This window comes from Xenopus laevis, chromosome 4L (assembly GCF_017654675.1).
Source record: "Xenopus laevis strain J_2021 chromosome 4L, Xenopus_laevis_v10.1, whole genome shotgun sequence".
NCBI lineage: Eukaryota > Metazoa > Chordata > Amphibia > Anura > Pipidae > Xenopus > Xenopus laevis.
In genome coordinates, this window is record NC_054377.1 from 58,998,933 (window position 1) to 59,017,706 (window position 18,774).

At 41.5% G+C, this 18,774-nt stretch overlaps 1 protein-coding gene across 4 annotated transcripts in view; it reads right to left on the bottom strand.

Annotated features, from left to right (window-relative positions):
- The window catches only part of gse1.L (Gse1 coiled-coil protein L homeolog), a 296,035-nt gene that overhangs the window by 78,056 nt on the left and 199,205 nt on the right, over positions 1–18,774 (bottom strand). The window contains exon 1 of one of the 4 annotated variants that reach the window (XM_041590198.1): positions 2,455–2,693. The exons of 2 other annotated variants lie outside the window; for them this stretch is intronic. In XM_041590198.1, coding sequence (XP_041446132.1) covers positions 2,455–2,491 — 37 coding nt within the window. In that variant the 5' untranslated portion in view covers positions 2,492–2,693. Of the gene's footprint in view, positions 1–2,454; positions 2,694–18,774 lie in introns of those variants that run through there. One more of the 4 variants, XM_018257974.2, reaches the window with a different exon arrangement.

Sequence of the window (18,774 nt, forward strand, 5' to 3'; positions counted from 1 at the left end):
AGTACTGAAAATTCATGAATATTTTTCATGTTTCTTCACTTTCAAATGAGAACATTTCTATTATTCTTGAAGCAGCTACAATTCCATCTGAACAGAGTTGTTTCTACAGTGGAGTATAATGGGTTTAATGCATGGCAGCTCCTGCATGGCAGCTGTTAGTGAAACCTAATAGCTTTCATTATAGTATTTCCAGCACTGTGGCTGAAGACCCTGAACATAGCGAGTATATGGTATATACACAAGGAGTTTAACCACACTGTCTGTCTCTAACAGACATTTCCGGAATAAGCAGCCCAAAGACTAAAAGTGCAGCAAGGCCAACAAACCACGAAACGTGAAACAGAAACTCTTATCTGAAAGCACAGGTTTCTTTTCTTGGACAAGGCTTAACAAGGATGAACAGAGGTTGAAAAGCATGTGCTACCAATACTTCATGGGTATTACTATTAACCTCTAGACCTAGTTTGACTTGAAGAAGAATACTGTGAGATTCAAGTGCTAAATGACCTGATGGAGGAACCTGTGACTGTCTCAAGTCTGAATATCTACAGTACCTGATGAAGAAATTTGTGGGCTTAGAAAGCATAAGACATGAATTTTTTCAACTACAGAACCATGAAGCATTTGGAAGCTATCGGAAGACATGTTATATTGAAAGAAGCCTGTGTGGTATGACTTATTCATTGACCTGATAGAGGAAACTTTAATAATGAGGAATGCTCGGAGGTTTGAAAGCTTGTAGTACCTAATGAAGAACACTGGGAGGTTTTTGAGTATGTAATTTCAACCATATGTTGGTGCACTAAAAGGTATCATTCTCCCTGTTCTATGGCTCTAATTTTACACATTAACTGTCAGAGCACATCACATGTTGATGATCATCACGTCCACTTGTGCTCCAAACAACTCTTATGCAGGGACAGGCTGCTCTTCCAGAACAAAGCTGGCATGTTATTCATTTCAAATTAACAGGAAACCGAGGCACATTCTAAATACAACTTGGCTGCATAACAGGGCTACTTAAGCAAATTTAATATACGTTAGAAGGTCAGCAGGTATGGCTCAGAATCAGAACTGGCATACCAATGTTGACAGTAGGGATGAGATAAGTTGGATCAAAACACAGTTAATAAAGTCAAAAGCCAGTAAATTAAGCTGATATATTCTATTGTAATTTATTTGCCAATGCCTTTTTTTTACTTTCTTTATACTGTAAGGACAGAAAATAAGCTCAGAGGTAGACTAGCTGGGTAAAATAACAATGCTCTGTTCCATTAGCTCCATTATTTGCACTAATTATATTTACTACCCCAATAGAGTAGGTGTGTATTTCTATTGACTTTATTTATCATTCAGTTCTCTTATAGCATTAGATTGTACAGCCTTATTTTTTACATGGATGGTGCATGGTTGGGGTACATTGATATTTGGTCTTTTTTTGTCTATGTATTTATAATATCATATGTTTAAAGCAAGGTGCAGTATCCCCCCAAAGAGTACGTCCTAAAGTCAGTTTCTTGATGTTCTCACTCTATAAGGTGAGAGAGAGAAAAACCCTCTGGACAATGTCATTATGTAAATCAGATAGGATGAACTACATGTTTATGGAGACGGTTAATAAGTAATAATGTGGAAATTGTCATACAGAGCAGTAGCAAAGGTTATAAATATGTTTCGGGCTCATAAAATTACAGTTTTGTGTACTCTCTTTTAATAATACTGTCATTAGCCAATTATGTTGCTGACCTGATCATACCGTACACGGAACCCACATGAAAGGCACATTGTCAGACGCACAGCAGTTGAACAATGACCAGAATTTGTTGCGCTGTCAGTGTTAAAGGGGGAGAACGGTCACTGACTGGGTCAGCCTACCCAGATTGCTTCCAAGGATCATGCCACCGCAGCAAATGTCACAGCAGCTGCTCAGGGGTTAAGCACATGCTATCAAACACTCTCAGCATTCAGTGCATTAAGGGGGAAGCTGAAAATCTTAATGAATAAAACAAAAGGCAGACTTCCAGTACCCTCCGCACCGGGGCTCTCTGATTCTGGAGCAGAGTTTGCTCAGCCATGAAAACAACATTAGGCATTGGCTGAAAAAGTAACATCACACCTCTGGCTCGCTAATTCACCTTGCCTTCCTTAAGTGCCTCTGACTATTGATGTTAAATAAAACAAGGATCAGCACTTAGCAGCAGACAAAGAAAGGACATGCAACACCAAATGGTTTTAAAGCAGCCGGAGGTCTCGGATTGCAATGAATTGCTAGACTTGATGGGTGTCAGAGGTGTCTGCAATGTGCTGCACTTATCAGGGTAAAGAGCCAGCCAAACTGGGCTCATTCAATGTTATTGCTACTATGGGAAATATCTATACGCTACTGTTCCAGCTTGGCAACAGCTAAAAAGGCACATTTTAAAGCGAAAATGTGAATGTACAGCAAGTTCTTACCTGGTAAGTAGTACAGGGGTGGTTTTAGTCCAAACATGACTGCTCTTTCTTTCCTTAGAATTAACACAAAATGCTTAGTTAGAGTCCCATAATGCTCAGAGTGGTGGTCGGAAGCTGAGTTCTAAGTAGGGTGGGGGTTAATTGGAGCAGATTGTCTCTGGGTGTTGCTGCACAAGCTGAGTAATACAGCTCAGCACACTCCTCTCGTTGGTGTCCTTCCGTGTTTTCAGCTTCCAGCCCAGAAATGCAAATAATTACAAAAAAGGGAGAGGAAAAAAGTGGGGAGGGACAGTGGGTGTGTGTTCAGAGCGTCTCTTCGAAGAATCAGTGGCTTAGTGATCTCCTCAGTCATCCAAACAACTCACCCCCCAGCTCTTCATTCACTAATTTGAATGTCAAGGGCGAGGGTCAATAGATGTTTCCAACAGAGCAAGAGAAGGAAATAAAAGGGGTGGGGTTGTTACTTGCCAATAATATGCTGTTTTCGGTGGCAACCATTTACACATACATATAGTGCCCTTTAGATTAAGTGCAATATATATGTGTGTGTGTATATATATATATATATATATATATATATATATATACATACAGTGTGTAAAGCTGCAAAGGTACTGCAAATTATACTGTAACATAAAACAAAGCACAGAACCTCTTCCAAACAGAGGAAAATATATTATTATTATTCAACCAACATTTTGCCTCCTCCTCTGATGCTCTAAGACCTTTCTCGAGATCTTAAGAGGAATGTCTGTGAATTATGTGTTTTATTTTACTCATATATAATTATATATCATGCTCGAGAAATTCACATTATTAGGCTAGTGGCACACAGGGCTAAAGATTGGCATCTGCATAGAAAAACGCAAGAGGAGAAAAGCAGACACACTCCTGTCCGCTCCTGCTTACAAGTGCATTGACAGACATGAGTCAACCTGTGTGCAAACATACAGAGTAGATTTTGGAATGAAACCAAGCAAGTATGCATTTTCACAATACACTCTTTTAGTCTGCGCTCTGGCTGATGTTGTGCACTTGTAGGAGGAAGCGCATAAGGACGCATAGGCATTTCTCCGCTTGCATAGAAAGCATGCGGGTGGAGAAAAGCCAATCATTAGCACTGTGTGCTACTAGCATTAACAATACAGACATTTCTGCACTAGTTTAAAAAATATATTAAATATCAATTTTCAAGTATTGCATACAGTTATATCAGCCCCCTATGCGGCATTTGTCTGGTGTTAAGCATCCCCAAGTGGTGCTCTGACATAGGGTTCTTCTCAGTGAGCCCCGCAGAGCGATCCTCTGCTTTCGCTTCTTCTTTCTTCAAAATCCAAGGCCGATGCATGCACAGTGAAACTACTTTTTTGTTAAAGTTCTGCTTTTCCCTCTACTACACATGCGTACCAGGACGAAGAAAGAAGAAGCCGGAAGAAGATTGCTCCATGGTCTCATGGAGAAGAGCCCCCGGGTTGGTGTAGTTTTCTTCTAATAGGAGCACCATCCCCGGGTAGTGAATACAATCACTGGGTGCCTAACCTTTGGCACAACCCCCCCCCGTGATTCCTTTGGCACCCCCCCCCCGTGATTGTTGCCTTTCCTTCTCATTTAGAAGCATTAATAAAAATAAAAACACAATAAAGGAACAAAAAAAATATAAACGTACAGTGCAAAGAGAATAAAAGCACTCACAGGTCTGTCAGAAGGTTTATTTCAGTGTTATTAAAAACAAAAATAAAGGTCTCTGTATCTGCCCAAAACACTGACATAATCCAGTGAGCCCTGTTTCATCTTTTAAAATTCAAGTGTATATCTATATATTGAGAGCTGTGTGCATCTGTATGTGTGTCTCATTTTTAACTGATGTAGCAGAGCCAGGTATATGAGTATAAGAGGGAAGATAACACTTCCTTCTGCCCCGAGGTTCAGGGCTATTGGGTTGTTTAGCACACCCTGCTTCAGACTAGAGAGATGAAGAGTAACAGGAGGAAGGGATTGAAAGAGAAAAGACACAAGCTCCCCCAGGCTACAATAACAGAGGATTGGAATAAGAGCAGGGGTGGTGGAGAGAGAGATGGAAAAGAGTGGTTTCCCTCCCTCCATCAATTTTCATGCAAGAATCATTATTGGCAAGTTGGGATTCTGGCTGCCTGACAGGAGATCTGTCTGAATGAATAAGAATGAGGGAGACTGGTATACACCATACATCAGCTATCTATATTAGGCAATTAGCTCAACCCTGCGTGTGAGGAGCCTCGGGAGGAAATATACCTTTGTGTGACAAAAGATATAGCCCTAGCCAACAAACACAATCAAAAGAAGATTGCTATTTGAGTTTATTTCCATGTTTAGGATTACAAAAAAATAAACTTTACTGTGGTAGTACACTCATTAGCAAAAAATCATACAGTCGAACCAGAGAGAACTGAGCATCCTCCTTTTCAAACGGTCTGTATTTAACATAAAAACAAACATAACCTGAGTGATTAAATATAGTCTTACTAAGTATGTGGGGCTTGCACTACCCAGACATTTTCAGGCACCTTCACCTAAAGATTTTATCACAGCCTTTTCTCTGCCTGCAAAGACATAGCCAAACTGTTCTCATCTGCCCTGTGTATGTTTCAGGCCAAAAACCACAATCTATCCACTGACACCCTGAAAAAGCCACCTTGTGACATTATAAGATTTTCTTCTCTAAAAATGTGAGTTTTCCCTTTTTAAACTCGACCAGAAAATTTCGAGGTTTAATAAATGGGCCCCATAGTCTTTGAGCCCAGCGCCGGATTTCATTGACGGGCGCCCCTAGCGCCCACCTCACCTCCCCTTCCCAGCGTGCTGCCGAAAAAACGCTGGCGCAGCTGCTGTAATTGAATGGAGACGCACACGTCCCCATAATGCGGCTGGGCGGCATGCTGCCCCTATTTTTTTGCCACCCTAGGCCCGGGCCTATGCGGCCTTGCCGCAAATCCGGGCCTGTTTGGGCCTTCTCACTATTGAAGCCAAGTTTTCTATGAGCAAGGGAACACTTTTTGTCCTCTTTTGTTGGTATTTTTTGGTCTTTAGACTAAAGGTACATTAGAGGCTTTATGGTTTGCAAATCCCCAGTACTGACTCTTTCAGTTACATTATGGAGGACAAATGTTACAGAGAATAGTGAAGCTTTGATAGTTTGTGCTTCATTTTACTTTTAACAGTCTGCACTTTTACTATTCATGTGTTTATGCTTATGTATTATGAAACACACGGTTAATTTTAATTTGCTCATACCAGTTTTCCAGATACCAGGGGTACTGGAATACTATAATAACGTTAACATATTCAATAAAGTTCTACACTATACATTATATACATAATTCCATGCCCCAGTAGATCTTACAATCCAACTCTCTATTATATTTACACTATGGTCAATATTATAGGGGACCTTTCTGTAAATCTCCACTTCTAATGCTCCCGGGGTTACATCCTATCTCTTTCCTAAAATATCCCATACCACAACCCACTTGTAGGCTTAGCCATTAATTCTCTCATCTGTGCTTGCAAGCCTATAAATTGCTCAGAGATTGAGAAAATAAATTCCAGCTACTGCTGATGAGGGAGAATTTTAGATGGCAATAGAGTGTTTAACCCAAAAGACAATGATTTATCAAAGTTAAGGTGACATTTTAATTTTCTTATGTATATGTGCCACTGTCAAAGGTAGTTGCCTAACTTTTTTGGATGACTTTCTTTAGAAGCTTAATCAGACGTACTCCACAAACAATAATGTCTGGAAATAAAAAATAAAGCATTTTCCCTTTTGTGTCTGTTTTAACGAGCTTGTGAAGGCAAGGCTAGTGTGAGAGCAACACTTTTCACACCCAAAGATGAAGAAGTGAGTTGAGAACCACATCCTGCAGTATGCGGACCATGACCACAGATCATTTAGTTTCAGTTTCCTTATTAGCCTTAAGGTGGCCATAGACATAGAGATTTGCTCGTTACGGACGGTCGGATCGCGGTCTGTCGGCAGCTTTTATCGGCCCGTGTATGGGGGCCTTAAGTGGCTTCCCTATAGGTCTACTGCCATTAGACATATATTTGATTTGAATACATAAGAACAAAGAAAATCCACAGATGTAAAAACTTCAGGCTCTAGTTGCTCATAGTTTGTTAAATACTAAGGCAAGTTTATTAATTCCATAACATCCTCCACAGAGTAAACTGGTCTCATTGAAGACTAGCCATGTATACTGTGAATGCCATAGATGTTAGGATTTTTAAAAGATCTTTTCGTTATCGTAGGACCTGAAATGATTAATGCACAATTTGTCCATCAACAAAAAAGACCATTTCAAGTGATATCATCTAGTTTAACCTAGGAAACTGCAGGTGGCTGCCTGCTTGGCCCTGCAAACAACTGGACAATGGATACATTTCACTGTGAACTATGAAAATTTTCTAACCTGACCGATCGATCTTCTGACAGATGTCAGACGAAAATCGTTACATGCATGCAGGGCCGGAACTAGGGGTAGGCAGAGTAGGCACGTGCCTAGGGCGCAAAGCTGGGGGGGGCGCCAGGCACGTGCCTGCTCTATCGCCTACCCCATGTCCGGTCCTCTCACTTCCCGTCTTCCTGCGGGTGATTGATGCTTCTGAGCATGTCGATTGACGCTTCTGCGCATGCGCGCCGGCGTTAACACGCGCATGCGCGCCGGCGTCAACTTACGCATGCGCGCACACAGCCGGCGCAGCGTCGGCCCAGGTTGCCTAGGGCGCCCACCCAGTGCGGCCCGGCTCTGCATGCATGATCGTTTGGTGCCCACTAAAATCACAATAATTTGACAGATTTGTCGGATTCCGCAAAAATTGGTTGAAAAACCTTAACGTCTATGGTCACCTTAACTCACAACTCCAGCAAACCATTTCTGTGCCCAAAGCAGGCAGACAAAATAGCTTAAGACCTTTCAAGAAGCCTGCAATGAACCATGGGATATGTAGTGCCATAATTTATTCAGCATGGTTCTCTGGTTTCTCCCCTGTCCACAGACCCGAAACAGTTAGGGAAGAGACACAGGGTCAGATTCGGGGGGTTTAGTCGCCCTGCGATAAATTGCCTCTTCTTCTGGGCAACTAGTCTGCCCGAACTGCCTCCCGCCAGCTAGAATCTAAATTGCCGGCGGGATGACACTCGGAGCAATTCGTTTTTCAAAGTCGCCCAAAGTTTCCGCGAGGCAGTTAGGGGAGATTAGTTGCCCCACAGAAGAGGAGATTTGTCACTGGGCGACTAACCTCCCCGAATCTGAGTGTGTGTCTCTGCCCTTAAGGTATTTAGAATGCTTAACGTCAGACTTAGTGAAATTAAAGTGTGTTTTATCCAGCAATTTCAGTTTTACTGCCTGTATTACCTATGATGTGACAAGTTGCACATCCAAATATTGCAGCTCTGCATATGGATGACCTCTGCTGGCGATATGACATCAGCTAATTCAACAGTCAGAATAGTCGATTTGTTTGACTTAAAGGGGACCCGTCGCCCAAAAAATTATTCAAAATCCTATTTTATCACATTAGTCAAGCAAAATGAACTTTAATTACACTATATAAATTATTTGAATCTTGTTTCCTTCAGTCTGGTTGTTCATAATAATAGCAAGCAGGCAGGAGCCATTTTGTGGACACTGTTATTAAGGCAAGTCTTGTGTCATCTCAGAATCTTGTTTGTGCACCAGAATGGTGGACCTGATGTCCATCCCCATGCCCTGGCTACACAATTAAATGGTGAAGAGAACGGGGGAATGTGTGGAGAGCAGTGACATCTAGGAAGTGCTGAATGGAAAGTGAAACTAATTGTCTGCTCCGTCTCTAAGCCTAAGGCATATATGAAGGGCAGACAATATTTGATTGACAGCTGAGATTTTTAAATGAGCTTACAACAGCTATGAATGCTTTAATAACAAATAGAAATTGGATTTCATGTTTAATTTGAAAAGGACTTTTATTATACAGATGTTTGTGTCTGGGTGACAGGTGCACTTTTTAAAGGGGTTGTTCACCTTTAAATGATTTTTAGTGTGATGTAGAGAGTGATATTCTAAGACAATTTGCAATTGGTTTTCATTTATTATTATTTAAGGTTTTTGAGTTATTTAGCTTTTTATTCAGCAGCTCTCCAGTTTGCAATTTCAGCAATCTGAATGAATAGGAGAGGCCTAAATAGAAACAGGAGTAATAAAAAGTAGCAATAACAATACATTTGTAGCCTTACAGAGCATTTGTTTTTAGATGGGGCCAGTGACCCCCATGTGAAAACTGGAAAGAGTCAGAAGCGCAAATAATTGAAAAAATATAAAAAAATAAAAAATAAAGACCAATTGGAAAGTTGCTTAAAATTACCCATTCTATAACATTCTAAACGTTAACGTAAAGGTGAACCACCCCTTTAAGGCAATAGCAGGCATATATAAACACAAACAGGCTAACTCACAAAACTAGCCCTATTTTGCAGTAACCACTGTAAAACAAATTCTGGCCATATTAAGGAAATACTTCATCACTGCCACACAAATGCCAACACATGATCTGCACTAGATGACAGTTAAGGCTGGACCTTTCTATCCAATTCATCCCAAATCAGCTAATTGGGGTTAAGGTTATCACTTTAAGCTTTTCTACATTTTCCTTCTGATTTAAAGAGTTCTGACAGAGCTTAGAAGTATGCTTATGATCATTATTCTGTTGCATCACAAGGCCTGTCTAATAACTCTCATCAAAAAGCTAGCGCAGTATTCTTCAGCATCAGTAAACAAAGGGGACATTATGGTAGTGGTGTAGAAAATGCCTAGTGAGCCATTGGTCCCATCCTCATGCTTACATGTTGCTTTTAAATACTACAATTTTAAAGGGATACTGTCATGGGAAAACATGATTTTTTCATGTTAATAGTGCTGCTCCAGCAGAATTCTCAACTGAAATCCATTTTTCAAAAGAGCAAACAGATTTTGTTATATTCAATTTTGAAATCTGACATGGGGCTAGACATATTGTCAATTTTCCAGCTGCCTCCAGTCATGTGACTTGTGCTCTGATAAACTTCAATCACTCTTTACTGCTGTACTGCAAGCTGGAGTGATATCACCCCCTCCCTTCCCCTCCCAGAAGCCTAACAACAGAACAATGGGACGGTAACGAGAAAGCAGCTCCCTAACACAAGATAACAGCTCCCTGGAAGATCTAAGAGCAGCACTTAATAATAAAAGCCAAGTCCTACTGAGACTGATTCAGTTACATTAGTAGGAGAAATAACAGCCTGCTAGAAAGTAATCCCATCCTAAAGTGTAGGCACAAGTCACATGACTGGGGCAGCTGGGAAACTGAAAAATGTCTAGACCCATGTCAGATTTCAAAATTGAATATAAAAAATCTGTTCTTTTGAGAATTGGATTTCAGTGCAGAATTCTGCTGGAGCAGCACTATTAACTGATGCGTTTTGGAAAAAACATGTTTTTCCATGAAAGTATCCCTTTAAAGTAATTTTATCACCTGGTCCACAACATAAAAAATGTTTAGCAGTGGAAATAATACTTTTGGCTCAGCCTTTGAGTCTGAGCCTCATAATTAGACTTTATCTGAGTGGGGGTTGCTATACCAAAGAACTGTGGCCTATGTCATAATGGAGTCAGGAAAGCTGGAAAGAGCATGAAGGCTCTGTGTGGAAGTCTCTCTACCAGAGATGAGATGGCTTAAGTGCAAGTCTCTGCAATAGACAATGCAGATAGGGAAAAGAACGGAAAAGTATAAGAGACTAATATAAGAGTCCTAAACAGGGCCGGCCTTAGGCCTATTGGACCCAATAGGGCCCCGCACCTCTGGGGGGCCCCGCACCACAGGGCAGCACAGATAATATTTCCCTCAGCACATGATGCTGCCTGGCCTGCCCCCAACTTTGAGAGTCCAGCCCATCCCCAAATCCATAGGTCTAGCCTGCCCCAAACTCTCATACGCCCAGCTTTCCTCCAACCTTGATAGGTCTTGCCCGCCCCCAATCCAACCAAGCCTGCTCCCAAGCTGAATCGGCCCAGCCCCAAACTAATTGGCCCAGTCCACTCTCCTATTTCCTCCCTCTCTCTCTTACCCTGTGTGCCCCTATTATGTGCCCCTATTTCATCCCTCTCACTCTCTTACCTTGTCTGCCCCTTTCCTTTCTATTTTGTGCCTGTATGCCCTTATTTTCCTAAATACTTGGTGTGTCAGTAGCCAGCAACACTTTGTCTAGGGGCCCCGCCAACATGGTCACAATTGGGCCCCACATTTAATAGGACCAGCCCTGGTCCTAAAGTGGACATGGCTGTACTTAGGTCAGCGCATGTGCATATGGTCTTATTGTACAGAGCATTCACCAATCACAGAAGACCTTCCCCATCAGCTCTGTGGCAGGATTAAGTGCAAGTACCCAGTGACAGGCTGGGTTTTGTTTTCTTTTTTGTACACTTTTTAATTTACCATATATGTCCATATCAAGTTGCCCCTTAAAATGCTGCCCTCTGGGTGTCTATATGGTAATTACGGCCCTGTATAGAAATATCCTGCGTTTAGTTAAAGAGTAGCACGGATTTTGTTTTGTTTGGTCAACTGAAAAGTCTGTTGTAATTGGTCAAACACAAGAGCTTTAAAGTACTTCATTCAAAGGTTGGGATTTAGTTAAGCAGGACACTTACAATTTATCCAAATTCAAATCTTGCAACAAAGTGCTGCCTCTTGAAGCACTAGCATTACATCTGGTTCAATACTACCACCTATAGCCAGTATCTCAGCTATTACAAATAGCAGCATTTATTACCCTATGTGAGCATATAAGTAACCTTCCCACTTAGATTGTAAATCTATGGGGCAGGGGCATAATTCCTCCTGTGCTTTCTTATGTTTGTTACAACATAAATTTTTATTAAGTGCAATATTTGTCCCCTCGTTTGTGCTACTATTGTATTGTAAAAATGTACAGCTCTGCATATTTATACAATAGAAGTATGTAAATAAATATGTATAATACATGCTTTTTCAAATTCCCTTCTATTTTCTTTTTTTAAAGGTTTTCTAAAATGTAAATTATACAAATTAGACACATTAGTTAATACATTGCTCAGCAGCTGTAGACATTTCAGCCCCTACTGAGTATTGTCCTCCAGATTTACCAAAGGCTCTCTTAGAGCTCCTGAAAAAGTAACATATTAAAGAACTAACCCCCCATACCAAAAGTCCCCCTAAACTGTCTGCCATTGCCCCCCCCCTCTCGCACTGTGGATAAATAAAAAAACAACCCCTTGAAAAAAATCTGACCCTACGAAGCGGCTAAAGATGGTGCCCTGGAGTTCCGCTGCTCTGCATGTTAGGGTCAGATTTTTTTTTAAGGGGTTATTTTTTTACTTATGCAAAGTTCAGTGAGGGAAAAAAGAGGGGGCAATGTCAGGCAGTTAAGGGGGGCTTTGGGTACATTGGGGGGTTAGTTCTCCTTTAAAGGGCACCTATCATAGAAAATTTTTTACCCCACCAGAGGGTTCAATTGAGGAAGCAATACTATTACTATGTGCTGCCTGTACCAAGAGAGACATCACATACATGATGATAATGAGAGAGCTGGGACTTCCCTCATTATTCGTCCTATAATGGCTGCCTGCACCCGGAGCTCTCCCAGTGTGTGCAGCATAGCACTCCCTAGAAGCATTTGTAAAAAAAAAAAAATACAAAATATAAAGCAAGTGACAAAATAACAATATTTTAGTTACTGTATACTGATTGAAAATCTGTTTTGTAGAGTTGAACTGACACCAGACTTCCAACAGAACTTTTACACTGACACTAAAGTGTCAAGCTCTTTGCCAATAAAACCAGGCATCGTACAGCGAAAAAAGTTGGATCTGTTGTGGGTGGGGCTTGAGTGTCTGTGCCTAAAGACCAAGGATGAAGAGACATCATTTCTTACAATTACACTTCTTGTGAGTTATACCCTATACACAAATATAATACGTTTTAATTATATTTCTTTCTCCTTTTTGTGTTTTCTGTACCAAACAGTAATCAATCTGATTAAATTCTTATTTCATTCCATTATGAAACAGCCAGTTACTAACACATAGTGAAAATGTTTCTCAGACAGATTCTCAGCCCCTCCCAGTGATACTCGTATGAGGAAACAAACAATGTTTATAACCACAAATCCACCCCCACACTGCTGCTTACTTGACTGGATATTCAAGGGGATGCCAATGTCATCATTATTATCATCAACCTCTTAGAGAAAAAGCATACATTTAGGGTGAGCTTTATACTGCATGGTATTCAAGGCCCAGTACGCCTTAACCTAACAAGGGTACAGTACTGGTCATTTACTTGTGTTAGGAGTCTAAAAAGAACCATTGTGTCTGTTTGCCTTTCTGTCCTGGTCAGATGGATGTTTTCTCCATCTCCACATGCAGGGCCAAATTGGCCAGTCCTCACATGATAAGACTCTATAATCTGCTTGATAGATATCTGGCCAATCTTCAGATAGATGTCTGTCAGGATGATGGCCGGGCAGGCCCCATACACACGCCAATAAGCTGCCAAATTGGTCTGAAGGGACCAAACCAGCAGTTGGGCCTGAGTATAGCCAACTAAACTTACTACAAAGCAGAAGTCCATTTCTTAAACAAATCACACAATTCCATATAAAGGTGGCCATAGACGCAAAGATCCGCTCGTTAGGCGACATCGCCAAACGAGCGGATCTTTCCCCGATATGCCATTAACAAGCATGGCTATATCGGGGGTAATCTGAACGTTTGGCCGTATGGCTGAACGATCTGATTACGATGTGCAATGGGCTCCGGTGGGATCAGTCGGGTCAAAATCAAACCTGTCCAATCGACCAAACGACCGATCTCCGTCTGACGAAAGATGTCGGCATTCTCCACACATGATCCGAAAATCGTACGAATCCTCGATTTGTACGATAGGATCTGTGCGTCTATTGCCAGCTTTACAGAATTGAAACAGAAAAGCTCCCAATTGTCCACAAGCTTAGTTTTATCACCTTGCTGTAAATGAGTGACGCATTGGCATCTTCTTTCTTTTCCCTGGCTCCCCTTTGGCAATTCTGCAAGGTGCATGGCAGTACAGATATCTCCGGAAAAGGTCTGTTCTGCACATGTGCCCCCGTCCGGGAAGAGGATTATGGTGCTGTACTTAGTAAGCAGTACCAATTGTGTGCTTTTTGAAAAAGAGGGGCACCAGACTAGGGTAATAAAGCGATTAATGTCACTGGGGGCTGCCTAACACCATGGAACCCCCTGTGATTTTACCTTTCCCTGTCATTCAAAATGTGTAATTAATGTATATTGGAAAGTTTCCCCTTCAGCTACTTTTAAATGTCAATTTTAGAGCTTCCGTACAACTATAACACATTTTCCCTCGTTCCATCGCTGCTTTCTTTAGCTTCTTCCCCATGGAATTTGCCATCCTTATTCTTTTCAGGCTAATCTACCAACACATTTGCCCTACAGTTCTTTTAATGCCTTTCCTTTTAATTATTCATATACATCTCAAATCCAAAATACCTGGATACCTCTCAGCCCCTAGCATCAAAATAATATTTAAAGGGCCATTTACTTTGCAGTGTGCAATTTACAAGTTTTGGATGCAAATCACTATGTTTTTTTTACTCACAATGCAATGTTTTGCTCACCTATGTGCAGATTTGTGCCCGTTTAGTTGGGAACCACACTTTCACTTGTAAATGAGGTTTTCAGACACAATATTCTACCACAGAAGCAGCAATAAATTAATTAGATTTTTTGAATGCATAAACTGCCACAAACTCAAATGGCCATATCTGCCTTTCAGACAAGATGCATTTGGGTCTATGTAACTGAAAATAGTTGAGCAAAATAGAAAAAAAGAGCTAAACAGTTGTTATTAGCATGGCTCTATTCCTTTACTTGAAATTTCAACTGCATGCTCATTAGATGCCTAAAGGAGCAGGTAAGGAGGAGAAATGTGTTGGCACGTATTCATTTCATGTCTAGAAGAGCTTTGAAAAAACCCTTTCTCCCTCTCCTTCCACATGCGCCCCGCATCTGCCCTTTAAAATCAAGTATCAATCCCCTAGCAACAGTCACACAAAGTAAACAGATTGGAGTCCCGCCTCCCCCCCCATTCTAGCCAGGACTGGTCTGTAATTACAGGTTTATTGCCTGTATGGCTGGTGTGTAATGACATGTTTGCAAATTAATTTTTACAGCTCCTGCCATTATCATATACAGTAGAGGAGGTCTGACCATTAATTACCTCGGTTGCTCGTTTAATCCCGGGGAATTAAGAAGGGCTGTAAAAAGAATGCCATCAGGAAGCAGATGCAAAGAATGTACTAATCGCAAATCTGCAGTCAGGAAATAAGTGTTTGGCTTCTGTGGAATTAACTCTTTGCTAGGCTGTGACGCAGGGAATTTTACCACAACAGGCAATGTTCAGCCCTGTAGAAGTTGTTACTGACTGAGCATGTTATATACCTTCACCACTTTGCTTATATTCCAGACAAGCTTTGCAGCTATTGATCACTGAGAGCTGCAATTACATTGCTGCCATGTAAATCATAAGTTTGAAAGCATAAGAACAATGATGTAGGGGTAAATATATCAAAAGAGAAAAATCCAGAAGCACACCAATAATTTAAACAGTGCCAAAGGTCATTTATTTACCCCATAGACATATCCAACAAGGCAGCGTTTCAGACCCCTTAATAAAGGGCCCAAAACGTTGCCCTTGTTACTTTCGAGAACCAAGACTAGAAACAGCTTCTCTGCAAGTGTCTGGCATCCCCAGAGATAAAGGTGCAAGGTGGTCCAGACAGGGGTGCTTCACCAATGAGGCGAGTTGAGGCCTCAGACGGCAGCGCCCCCACTAGGTACCAGGGGCAGCAAAAATGCCACTCCTGGTACTTTAAGAGCCGAATTTCCAGTTCTCAAACCGGAAATTCGGCTCTTCTAGCACAGAGAGCACAGTTAGGGCTCGTACTCACGAGCAGTTGTAGCTGCGCTCCCCTGTGTTCCGGTTTTCTGCGTTCAGCCGCAGGGGAGCGCAGGAATAGACGCATTACATTTTTTCCAATGGGGCTGTACTCACACAGGCGCGTGTAGGCGCCGAACGCAGGTTAAGACGCAACATGCTGCATTTTTCCTGCGATCGGCGCCTACACGCGCCTGTGTGAGTACAGCCCCATTGGAAAAAATGTAATGCGTCTATTCCTGCACTCCCCTGCGGCTGAACGCAGAAAAAAAGGAACGCAGGGGAGCGCAGCTACAACCGCTCGTGAGTAAGAGCCCTTAGGCTCTCTGCGCTAGTGTACTGGCCCCCTCTGATGCCCTCCTGGACCCCCTCAGGTGCAAAAAGGTAAGTGCACGGGGGAGGGGAGGCGGCAGCAACTGCTGCTGCCTCAGGCTGCGGAGGGGTCAGGATCGCCCCTGGGTCCAGAATGTGGCAACACTCTTTCACGTGCACAGCAGAGCAGCAGTTGTAGGTACTAGAGAGTGAGAGGAGTAGTAGCATACCTCCCAACATTTGAAAATTAAAAAAGGAACATTTTTGACCAAGCCCATTTTAAGGCCACACCCCCTAAACACCACACCCATTTTACACAATTTGGCAGATTATGGAAAGTTTGAACACATTTCTGGGAGTTTTAGGGTCAGGTTTTATGTGTTATTTCAGTTTTGCTAATAAAGGTGAATTGCCCTTTAAGCCGCAAGTCACAGTTTCCCCAAGAGACCTGCTTATCTTAAATAGTTACAATTGTATCTTTGCTTATCTTGAATAGTTACAAATGTATCTAAGTACAGCTGCCGAGTATTCTGGGCTTTCTGCCAAAAGCCTCTTATTTAATTACATTTTAGAAACTTTGTATCTTTTTCTGTCTGATATGGTACAGCGGGCTGAGCTATCAAAATTGGGACTGTCCAGCAAACAATGGGACAGTTGGGAGGTATGTAGTAGGACAGTCTATTTCAGTTGTTGCCAGAGTTTAACAATAGTTATAATGCCTAAGTCGGTCTTACTCCACATTAAAATAGTCTCTTTTACCACTGGCCTACCACTGATAAAGATGGCCCTGGCAGTTGCTATTTAAACAAATTCTTACATATCAGCGGTTTACAGAAGAATTCTGCAATGATTTGTTAGTTGTAGCCAAGTTGCTCATGTAATTGTACCCTAAAGTAGCAATGTATAAGTGCATGTAATAATATTTAGGACAATTAGTACAGTTATTCCATGTACACATGCACACAAAGAAACATACATGCCTCACAGGAAGGGTCTGCTTTCTGTCAAGGAGCCTGGCAGAATAGCAAATCATAAGGGGAGATTATAGGATATTCTCCATATCTGGCAGAAGTCAGTTACCAATCGCTTTGTTTGTTTCCTCGGCTTCCTAGCCAACTCCATAGCACCACAGGCTAGAGAGCAGGTGCAACTTTTCTTCTGGATCAACAGTTATTCGTATAAATGGAAACAAGGCAGTTTGCTGCAGTGCTATTGTTGCTGCAACAAAATATATATGCATGAACATTAACTAATTAGCACTAATACTTTTCTTTGAATGATAACACTCGACCGTTGCCGGGCAGAAAAAGCAAAAGACACACCTTCTGGAATATCAATAATGGTGTCTCATGCAGCTTGCTAGCAACTGGTTGCACTGGGATTAGCCAATGATAAAATAAAACAAGGCAATCTGCCCTAGGGCCACACAGTGCTAAAGGGATGTCTACTAGAAAATCATTAAATAAACCTAATAGGCTGGTATTGCTTCCAATAAGGATTAATTATATCTTAGTTGGAATCAAGTACAAAGTACTGTTTTACTATTGCAGATAAAATGGAGCCTATGGGAGATGGCTTTTCTGTAATTTGGAGCTTTCTGGCTAATGGGTTTCCGGATAACAGATCCCATACATGTAATTTAAATATTGTCAATGTCTCAGTTTGGTTGGTCACAGCCTTGCTTAGTCACTTACCATAGCCCTCATATAAAAACTAGTTATGGCTTAACAGCCCATATATATTGTTCTGTATACATGGACAGATGAATGGGATCATAAATGGCCTACACCAGAGCAACTCTCTACTGTTCAGCAAGAAACTATAAAACATACAAAACATGGGTATTCCCGTGGACATGGCACAAGTTTGCAGGGGAGGTTAAGGGTATATCTGGCCTTTAAATAAAGATAATTCAGGAGAATCTGAATGTTGTTTCTTCTACCTGATTCTAAAGAGTCAAGTAAAATACTCTTCGGTCGTCAATTGTTTTTCCCATGTGCAGAACAGGGACTAACAAAAATCTATAGATTATTTTAATTAGAACAGTAAGCGAAAACACATTTCCAATAGAAGCCCTGCATTGAACAGAGGTGGGTATATTGTCCCTTTGGAAATACTGTTTTTAGTTCAGTGTGCAGTTGGAATTAGTGTGTAGTTAGTAATTAGAGGAGCTTATTTCCTCTAAAAGGGTTGTTTCTTTTCATTTCAGTATAAATATTTTTTGCAACAGTGTGCTACATTGCTGTATCTCATAATATCTTGTACACAGTACAAACCCAAGGGCTTCCCAGAAGGCTTTGTGAATCCTAAGTGGGCATCCTAATGCCAAGTTGCCAGTCTAGCTAATTAAAACTATTGGTGCACATTCCATTTATTTAATAATTCCCAGCCAAACCAGCCAGTTATGCATAGATTTGCTATAGTACCAGCACTAACCACATCCCCCAGTCATGTACATGCATTGTAAAACACCCTGTTATACATACATATTACTTTCCCCTTTCACCCAAACACTGCTAAACAACCTGGTGTCCCAACTCGCACAAGAAATCTGTGTCACAGAACAAATTACTTGGAAACCATTTATACAACCATGAAAGGTAGCAGAACTTCTCAGGAACAACCAGTATGGTGGAGGAAGTTAGCACCGGCCCGGATTTGTGGAAAGGCCACCTAGGCCCGGGCCTAGGGCGGCAGGATTTTAGGGGGGCAGCATGCTTCCCAACCACACCCACATTGGTTCAAAAACACTGGGGATGCGCTGGAGATACAATCATTTCTTAAATTTCCCAAGCACCAATCCCCATTGCTCCTGTCCCCCTGGAGGGGAAAGGGGCAACAAACGGCAGTGGGCCTAGGGGCGCCCACTATGTAAATCTGGCCCTGGTTAGCACTTAGTTTTGTTTTTAGTAATGCATTTTATATTTAGGTGCAATAAGAATGCAAGATATGTTGTAGGCTGCACATGTAAAACTGTTAAGTTTA